This window comes from Opisthocomus hoazin, chromosome 15 (assembly GCF_030867145.1).
Source record: "Opisthocomus hoazin isolate bOpiHoa1 chromosome 15, bOpiHoa1.hap1, whole genome shotgun sequence".
In the NCBI taxonomy this organism is placed as follows: domain Eukaryota; kingdom Metazoa; phylum Chordata; class Aves; order Opisthocomiformes; family Opisthocomidae; genus Opisthocomus; species Opisthocomus hoazin.
This window is the reverse complement of record NC_134428.1, coordinates 22,566,689-22,576,882: the sequence shown is the minus strand read 5'-3', so window position 1 is coordinate 22,576,882 and position 10,194 is coordinate 22,566,689. Positions and strand designations below refer to the sequence as shown.

General features: G+C 48.7%; 1 protein-coding gene across 1 annotated transcript; it reads left to right on the top strand.

Moving 5' to 3' along the window:
* Positions 1-7,265: 7,265 nt before the first annotated feature.
* Positions 7,266-9,339, top strand: ATP5MF (ATP synthase membrane subunit f). Its single transcript, XM_075436266.1, has 4 exons — positions 7,266-7,352; positions 7,448-7,555; positions 8,696-8,812; positions 9,182-9,339. Exons 1-4 carry the CDS (start codon positions 7,337-7,339, stop codon positions 9,208-9,210), a joined length of 270 nt encoding a protein of 89 aa, XP_075292381.1. The 5' UTR covers positions 7,266-7,336; the 3' UTR covers positions 9,211-9,339.
* Positions 9,340-10,194: the final 855 nt, after the last annotated feature.

Here is a 10,194-nt window from a genome sequence, read left to right as displayed (position 1 = left end):
TGTTAACTGATCTTTGCCTTCCCTATTGTGAAGTGGTATCGTTATATAACCTAGACTGCACACATGAAGGGAAAGAGCTATAATATACAGAGCTATACATACAGTCCTTGCATTCTTATTTTGTTAAAGTTTTGAAAAACTCCTTGGGACCCTCAAATCAAATAGCTCATGAAAGACAGAGTGCTTGGCAACATTTCTGTTTGATAGCAGCAGGGTGACGATTTTTTGCAGCTCAGATCGCTTTGATTAAACAAGCATTTTGCTGCAGCCGTCATACAGTGCTCATTAAAAAATACTCTACATTTGTGTAGCATTTATCATCCAAGAATCTCATCATGTTTTACAAAATGTAATTAATTAAACTTTACAGCTCCCCTCGGAGAGGGATAAGGAAAATGGAGAGTTGCTCTTAATCCATCACCGAACTGCAGCAGACACTGGGTTAGAGGAAAGCAGCTGTTCAACAGCATGCGGCAGCGCTAGGACAGGAGGAGAAGCTCTCCAGGCAAAGTCACCCAGCGAATGTACTACACACCTTGGGTTTGCCTGAACTGTGCGCTTCCACTGTGGGTTAAATGCCAGCTCTTGCAGACAAGGGGGTGATTGCTCTCCCCACCTCGCACCCCAGGTTCGTATCTGAGACACCTGGCAGTACAGCATGCCTTGTCTCCACGGGAAGTATCCCATCTATCGAATCCCCAGCACTGCTAAAGACCAGGGGCAGCCACGACCCCGAGCAGAACCGAGGGAGGCAGAAGATATAATGCCACAGAGCCACAAATTGCATCTCACAGTGCTGGAATGCTGTGCAAGCTGGTGCTTAAAGTAGATGGAGGGTAAAGTCCCCTTAATCCCTCGCTTACTTCCCTCTCCCCTCCCCATCAGTAAATCCACACCTGTTAAAGGTCACCCTGAAATGAAATACATTTGAATACTTCCTGCTTCAGCTCGGCTCCCCCTTCCCAGTCCCCTGCGGTCCCTCCCAGTTCACGCTGCAGAGCAGGAGAGGGACAGGGGGTGCCCACGTGCCCTGCTTGAATGTCAGAGTCGGATGGCTGAAATCCCACCCGACTCTTAGCTGATCTTTAGAGAGGAATCTCTTTCTCACCCTGGCTTTAAGCTCCTTTCTTGCCAAGCGTATAGGATAACGTGGCCACTGGGCAAGCCTGATCAGACAGATCTGCTATGCCACTTTCACTACCTTGCAAAAAGCTAGAATTTGATCTGGTGCAAACTGGGAAGAGGCTGCAAAGCATCACTCATTTGTGAGTGAAGTATGACAACAAAAACACAGAGATATATGCGGGGAGAGAATGATGCAAAGAAACACGTGTGCATCCACGCTGCACCACTGAGAAGCACTGAGCAAAGGGAGAACAGATGGAGGAGCAGGTATCTTATCAGCTCACTCACCAACTGATCAAACACAACTGCGAATCCTGTCATGGTGACTGCATCTATTGATTGGACAAAGAGGCATGGTCTAACTCACTGCACGTGCACGTACCAGACTGGAAGGCCTGGGCTACATATGTAGTGAGAGACAATTTGCTGGGGGGGGGGGGGCGGGGACTGAGGCACGGCTCTCCCATTGCAGCCATACAAACCTCCTGATTCCTTTGTGTCATCTAAGAAGATGCTTAGCTCACCCACTGGTAAACAAATAAGAATGAGGTCTAAATGAAACGGTAGTGCTTCTTGGCTCAAAGAGCTTACGTCAGTCTGATGTCTTCTCACTATCACGGGCTGAGCGACCGCAGCCATCCCAGAGAAACCCCGGGATACACACCCCTCCAGAAGCGCTCAACGGGCAGTTGCACTGGGTTGAACTGGAGACTGGCTGTGCTCTGAGATCTGCAGGAAACAACACCAGTAGGCACCTCCACAGGGCTGTTGGAAGGGATAATGTCCCAAACCCACCGGTGCCTTTGGGCTGAATTAGACCCATGTCAGAAACTGAGCTTCTTCCGAGACACAAGCCAGCCGAGGGAGAACAGTCATTGACTGCTTCAGCTGGGAAGGTCAGATAGACGGTCTCACAATCCCTAGTCTTCCATTTAGTTGAATGTAGTTGAAGAAGCCCTTCTTGTTGTTTTTGACATCCCTTGCCACTTTCAAATCCAAGTGGGCCTTGGCCTTCCTCGTTGCATCTCTGCATGCTCTGTCAACATACCTGTACTCTTCCGAAGTGGCCTGTCCCTCTTTCCACATTCCATGGACCTTTCTCTTCCACCTGAGTTCCGCTAGAAGCTACTTGTTCAACCATGCTGGTCTCCTGCCTCCTTTTCTAGATTTCTTTCTCAGGTGGATGCACCGCTCCTGAGCATGGAGGAAGTGATGTTTAAACAGCAACCAGCACTCTTGGACCTCCCTGCCTTCGAGAGCCTTGGCCCATGGGATTCCTCTAAGTAGCTCCTTGAAGAGGCCAAAGTTAGCTCTCCTGAAGTCCAAGGTTTTGAGCCTACTTATCGTCTCCATGTATGGCTACGCAAGTGCTGAGTATTTTCATCAGGCATAAATGTGGGAAGAGAGGGAAAGTACAAGGATTGTGCTGGATGAACTGACAGTGGATTCAAAGATGGTAACAAGGTGATTTTTTTTAAGCCTCAGTCACACGATTTAATTAGTCTCCAAGTCCTCCCCTGATAATATGAGACCCTCCTGCTGGGCCACTCACACTTCGCCAGCCAGACATGTTGATAAGATGGGATTCATCACACCAATCTTCCCCATGCTCATGAAGACAGATCTGCTTGCACAGATGGAAGATGTGTTCAGCCCTGCCCTTCTGGATTGATACCACTGTGGCTTTCCCAGTGGGTACTTCTTTCCTCTTCTGAGCATGAATAAGCCGTTTTTTACCGGTCTCTAGTTTTATTTTCATGTTTGTCCATGGGAAGCAGGCAGTCTCGAATACAGCTGTCGCAGATTTATCTTAGTGAAAATTCCTGCTCTTGTTTTGCAAGCGTTTTAATTAACGTAAGTTATTTTACTACACTTTACTACTGATAGCATGTAATTATCTCCCCACAGGTATACATTTAGCTAACTAGCAGGCTGATCAAAGACCTACAGAATAAGGTACTTTTGCAACTGACACTAGATACAAGCAAAGGCCAGCAGGATGGGACCAAAGGAGGAGGGAGGAATTCCCCCTCCACAGTGCTAAAACACAGGGTTCTAATTTCTCCACTTGAAAAGATCATCATAACATTAACTTACACATTCTATGATAAAGATGCATCGATACTCAAGTGCTGTGAAGGAGAAAAGAACTATGTACATGCTAAACTATTAAACACCACTAAGCGAGTTCCTTTGTAAAGTGTATTGAGGCTGACTAAAGAAAACGGCTCTGTAATAACACAGAGCAAGCAATATCTGCTTACAACCACAGGTTAATTCTCTCAGCTGCTTTTGCTGGGTCAGTCTCTAGGTATTAGTATCTATGCAAAGCAATCCACTGTTTTCCTGAGGAAGTCTGGCCGTGGAAGAGATTCCAAACTCCACGCCCCTTGCTCATCCTATTCAACTCAGGAGTCTGGTTTTCACTGCAAGCACATTTTTAGATGAATGAGGTTGAGACCTATGCTGAGCAGCTGCACTGCTTTCACCACATCAATCTGTTCATACAATTAAAAAATAACAGATTGGATCAAGCTACCTGGGACCATAACTTTTCTCCAAATTACCAGTTGATACAACATGCATCTCTCCATTGAGCTTCTGGAAGTGCTGGTAGCCCATGATTTCTCTTTCTCCTTGATGGCTGCAGCCGCTTAACCTCTGATAGTGGGAAGACATCGGATTGAAATGAGTGTTTAGGAGCCAAGAAGCATCTGATGCCAAACCGCATGTTTCAGAACCTTATCTGTCCACTTGTGTAGGTTTGATCCTTTATTAAAAGCCCTGGGTGCTTTGTCATCAGTTTCAGCGGGCGCAGGATCAGTTAGGTAAATCCTCGTCTCTTGACCTTCTTGAAGGCCGCTCTGTGCTACTTTAGACACCGATGGACACTGTGTCTGCATATTGCTGGGGCATCGCTGACCACCAGGCCCAGTTGAGACTCTGGGTTTTCACAGGGTGGCACAAAGAACAGAAAAATGATCCCAGCCCCTCAGATCTTACAGTCTGAGGGAGGTTGTGTTATGCTTTTTACTCCTCCTTTTCAGCAACTTTAATGAAGAGTGTTACTTAACTTTTCAGGCCACAACTGAATATTTGGACTGAAAGCTGCAATATCATGCGTTACGGTTGCAACCGGAAAAAGGAAACCTCTTTCGTATCTACTGACGTCTTTTGCAAAACACTCTGGGTTTTTTGAATGATGCACTCCCTATTATTTCCATGCCACTACTTATAAACTTCACAGCATTTTCTAGAGGGGTCTTCAGTAAGATGAAAACCTCGGGGCAACACTCCATTAGGCTTTTATTTTTATAGGTTGGGTTAAATCTTCTTGAGACTGGTAGGTTTAACTGCATTCCTTTATTTACGGTAGCTGAAGGAGACATTAAGTCTATTTCCACCCACAATGCAAGATTGCTCAAGTACCTGAAGGCTCTGGGAGGACAGTGTCGGGTAGGAGATTGAAAGGAAAGAAGGTTATGTGTGGATGGACAATATGGTTCAGGTGGAGGAGGAGACAGAAAGAAAGCATATTGAAACAGGCAGGGAACGGAAACGTCAAACAGCCTGAACAATCATTGATATAAAACCTGGACCGAATACAAGAAACGGGGATTTGGGGTCACATTGCTGCCTGGAGCAGGTCTGGAGCTACAAGCAAGGAAACTGGCTCTCAACTGCATGATTGCTGCTGTGTTCAGGAAAGGAGGGCGGTGAGCATTCTTGCAAGCAAACAGAAATCCATCAGAAATACCTTTCTTCATCACTCCTCCTCCAATCTGGATCAACCAATGAGACCCTGGATTTTGGCCAGCAGCACGGGTCAAAGGGAGGAAACGTGTGCTGCAAAACCTCCCGCACATCTGCACCATTTCGCTCTTCCTGCTTGGTTCAGGATTAAGATGGCACGATGACAACAGCACTAGTCCTCTCTTACTCTACCAGAGCGGGCAGTTCAAGCCGAGGTTTAGGTCACCACCATCCCTCACTGCATTGGAGATGTACCCTTGTTATGGACTTCCATTCCTACCTTAACAAACCACATTTCCCCAGACCTTGCTACGAGCAGTTTGAGCAACTCTATGTGCTCTTCTGCTCTGCAGGGAACTCCTCAAAATGAGGCACCTGCCACTGGCTTTTTTCCTGTAGGTGAATTAATCTTGCATGAGCAATCCCATTTAAAACAATAGGTAGCCTTGCGAGAATGAGGGAAGCAAGTCTGAAGCGTGCTTTTATGCAAGCACGGTAAAAAGGCCACATAGTAGTTCATCGGGGGACACTTCAGCAATAAAATGACCGTTACCGGTAAAGTCCAATAATAAAATAAAGGATAATTCAATGAGGGGATTTTTAACCCATTTAACAGGGACTAAATTTGGAACCCTTTCTTCAAGTGATCAGGTATACTATACTTTCCTAATCCTACTCTCTGTTAGTAACTAAAAGAAAAAAGCAGGCAGTAACCTACTCCTTCTGCTTTTATTTTTGTTAAGGGAGAGCACTATTCAATGTAAATAAATTAATTTCAGTAAACTAGAGGCTGAAGCTAGACATACAGACCAGCCTCTGAGTAAGATGCTTTACAGACTACCACATCTCTTGAGACAACAGAGGTCCCGTGCCTCAACTCATTTAATACCAGGTAACACAAACCCTACAGATCATAATGCAAGAATCGTGCAGTGGCAGGAGGAAGGCATGTGGAATAGGACTCTGTGATCTAAGAGAAGCAAAAGCTGCAGAGACCAGTAGCTCAGTGTCTATGTAAGAGCCCTGTGGGCTCCCTTCAGCATCCTTAATGTCATCTTCATCATCTGTGATCCGTTCTAACAGTCCTCTGTGAGCTGGAGATTTAATATCTGGGAAATCTGGGGTCCTGGCTGACCTGTCAGGAGCAGCGGTGGACGGCTGCTCCCCGTTTACTGCTGTATCACTTTGCTTTTCAGATTCAGCATAATAAACAACAACGAGACCTGACACTATTTTATGAACCTGGATGATATGGTTTAAAACCTCTAGAGGTCAGGCTGATGGGGAGCATCTCTCCAGCAGCCGCGTTCTGCCGAGTCCGAGTGACACCTGCTGGAGTCCTGTCCCCCATAGCCCACTCCGTCCCACCACCGCCAGCTTGGCACGCCTTTCGCCTGCCCAGGGTGGCCCTTCTGGGGCTCTGCGTGCAATAAATCCCTCTAAAAAGACACATGGGAACGTGAAATAAATCTGGGTGGCTCTTCGCTACTGCAGGAAGGCGAAAGTTGTCTTTTTCTGCATATTACCTCTTCCACCACTCCAGTCATCCAGGTTTATTTCCATCATACACTGAGGCCTGGCCTCTCCTTTTGCCTTTGCCACCCTTGCAGAGGAGCTGTAGTAAAACACAGTGTACTTCCACAGGGAAGAATCCCGAGCGGGGACTGAAATGGGACCACACGATGCATTATTCGTCTGTCACCTAGTCCCTGTGAAAAATACAGTCTGACATTTCTCCTCTCGCCTTGAAGCCACCCAAGAAGACTGCAGGAGAGGGCAGGTGACCCCCGAAGAGGTCTGAGAAGCCCTCATTTCTTACATTACAATGTACGTCAACAAATTTAAATGTATGTTGCAGTATCTACTATCTGCAAATGCACATGTACAGCGTTGAGGGTTGCAGTGTCTTCTGAGCACGCTGAAAAAAGTTCATTTGTGGGAAACCAGCAGCCCCTGTAAGACTGTCGCGGGGAAGACTGGTGCATTTTTCTCTCCCTGCTGTTCTCACAATCCTGCAGGGACCGTGCAAGGAGCTGGTCTGCCCTGGGGTGTTGGAGGACACCAGCCCCGAGTCACCTCGCATCGCTGGGCCAGCGCCTCCGGACGAGGGGCCCTGCCGCCGAGGAGACCTGCTGGAGCGGGGCAGGGACGGCAAACCCCTCCGGGTGCCCCCAGCCCCGTGACGGGGCCCCACCCGCACAGCCAGCCCTCCACGCAGCGCCTGTAGCGACCGAGGCAGCCGCCGTTGCGGAACAGACCCCCCCGGCGAGGAGACGGGACGGGGAGAAGGCGGCAGCGGGACCAAAATGGCCTGGGCGGGCCCGACCTGAGGGGGCGCGGCGCGACCCGCCCAACATGGCGCCCGCATCCGGGTTCCCGCCGGCCCCTCCTCCCGTGAGCCTCAGCGCCCCGCCCCTTCCCGGCATCCCCCGCGGCGGCGCAGAGCAGCGGTGGCAAGATGGCGCAGGCGCCCGGTGAGTGCGGCGGGCTGCCAAGGTGACCGCGGCTGCCCCGCTCCCCTCTCCCCTCCCCTCTGACCGGGCTCCGTGTCTCTCTCTGTGTGCCGCAGTTCCCCTCAAGGACACGAAGCTGATGGACGTGAAGCTGGGCCAGCTGCCCACCTGGCTGGCCATGAGAGACTTCACCCCCGGCGGCATCGTGGGGGCCGTGCGAAGAGGTGAGGGGGGGGCTGAGGGGAGCCGGCCCTGAGGGAGCAGCTCCGCGGCCCCTCGGCCGGCGAAGCCCCGGAGGGTGCGAACGCCTCTTCCCGCTGGAGCTCGGCGGAACCCCGCGTAGCGCCCGCGGCTGCCGGTGCGGCTGCCGGCTGGGGCAGAGGGTCCGGCAGCACCGGGGCTGCTTCGCGGCGGTTTGGGCTTTCCCAGGACAGTCGCGTCTTGTTCTCCCACCCGAAAATGTGTTTCCCGCGTGGGCTTTATCCGCCAGAGGTTTGTTTTCGGTGTTCTTTCTTGTATAGGGAGTGACCTGACTCCTGAACCGGTATGCTGAAAATCTGGAGGTTTCCCAACATCACAAGTAAATTTAAAAAAAAAAAAAAAAAAAAAAAAAGGCAATTGATCCCTAAAGATGGTAAGAAAGGACCCAGGGCTTTTATAGATCGCTTGGCAAAAGTTTTGACTGATGCCACTTGCTGTAGATACAGGTAAGGCATTTGGGTAGATTTAAACACAAAATACCAAATGCTACATAATGTGTGTGCCCTAGCATGAAAGAATTATGGAATTCCAAAGCAGCCTGAGCTCACGGAAGTCACAATAATGTTCAGGAAAAAATGATAAATGGCTTCCCCCCCCCCCCCCCCCCCCCCCATTTTTTAGGCTTAGCACTATTAACTTAGAACCATAGAATCATTAAAGTTGGAAAAGACCTCTAAGATCATCAGGTCCAACCGTCACCCCAACCCCCCCATGCCTGCTAAACCATACCTAAAGTGCCACATCTACACGTTTTCTGAGCCCCTCCAGGGATGGGGACTCCACCGCCTCCCTGGGCAGCCTGTTCCAATGCCTGACCACTCTTTCAGTAAAGAAATTTTTCCTAATATCCAATCTAAACCTCCCCTGACACACCTTCAGGCTATTTCCTCTCATCCTATCGCTAGTTACTTAGGAGAAGAATTGGAGTTCACCTTGCTCAACCAACAAACACACAGGTTGCCTTCTCTCAGACTTGCTTCTGAGCCCCTCGGATGTTTCATTAGAAACAATTTTCTGAAGTTCTGTGAAACCAGGCTGCTTCTTTCTGACACAAAAAAATATGCAACTCACCTGGCTGCCATGAAAACTTTTCTCCTGCTCAGGTTACGACAGATACTACAATAAATACATCAACGTCAAGAAAGGGGGCCTCGGAGGGATCAGCATGGTGCTTGCTGGTTATGTTGTCATCAGCTACATCTGGAGCTACAGTCACCTGAGTAAGTTCAGAGCAGTGTGGCTGAGCATGTGTGGCACAGCACAGGAGATTGCTTGGGGCAATAAAAACAAATAATCGGCTGCTGCTTTTAAAAGGGAAGGCTGTGCTAACTGTTGCTAGAATCCCAGACTGTGGGCAAGCAGACTTCTTCCAGCTATGGAGAACTTGAATGCTTTTAGTAACTTATCAGATGGCCAGTATTTTCTTGGCGATAAAGAAAGCACGGATCTTGTTGCCTATCTGACCTGCTGGTACTTAGAAACTGCACGCTCAGATGTTTTTTTAGAGGGCTTTCTCTGCTGTAATTTCAGGTGCGGTGGTTTTTTTCCTTGTGACTCCAATAAAATTGACTTGCTTTTCTTTGATGCAGAGCACGACCGCCACAGGAAGTACCACTGAAGCGTGAAGGTGCAGGGCTTGAACAGACTCGGCTACTGGAACAGTTATCCTGACAGAAGACATCAGAACTATTCATATTAAAATCTGTACTATTACAACCAATAATAAAGTGCATACACTTTACCCTTACTAAGCTGATGCTCTTCATAGCCAGCATGTTAACTGTACTGCACAAATGAGTTTGTAGTCTTTTGAGTTTCACCCCTCAAGGATAAGCTCAGAGGTGGCTGGGAAAGCATCTGCTACTTGGGTTGCATTATGAACTGGGAAAACCAATGCAATTGATTCCTATTTAACTGGTTGATAGAAGTAAAAAGCATTGGATTGCTTCTTTATAGCCCTTACCTACAGGTTGGACAACTGCCTGAAAGGATTTTGATTTGAAAGACCAGCATCTGAGCTTTACGTAGCCTGTTGGTGCGGCCATGTGCTCCCGAATCCCAGTCAGGCCTTCACCCAGAGACTGTGGGTACTGGGGCAGTTTCCCATCATTGCAGAGCACTGTCTGAGCTAAAAGGGGTCTCCCACTCTCGTTATGTCACTGGGACGCTAATGCTTCTTACTGCTGATAGCCCATTTCTATCAAAACTATCTACTTTCATTACTAAAGGCAGCTGGAAGGTTACTCTGAATGGGTATAAGCTTAAAAGACCTTTAACAGAGGGCCATGAAGTTAAACCAAAGGAAAACTCCACTTCTTGACTTAAATGCAGTGGTGAGAAGTTCAACAGAAGACACTGTGCATAAATGCAGCTTAAGGGAGCCTCTGTGGGTTTGGCTGCACCTGATGACCTTCCTCGCCCTCCCCTCTAAGCAAGTGCGTCCCGCTGTCGCGACACTGCTGAGCCTTGTCCCTGCAGCTGGGCACCGTGGGTACAACTGCAGTGTCCGCTTCGGGATCGTAGGGAGAACGAAAACCACGTGTTAAGGGACAGGACGGATCTCTCAAGAGCTTCAGTGGTGACAGGAAGGCTTTCAGCTTTG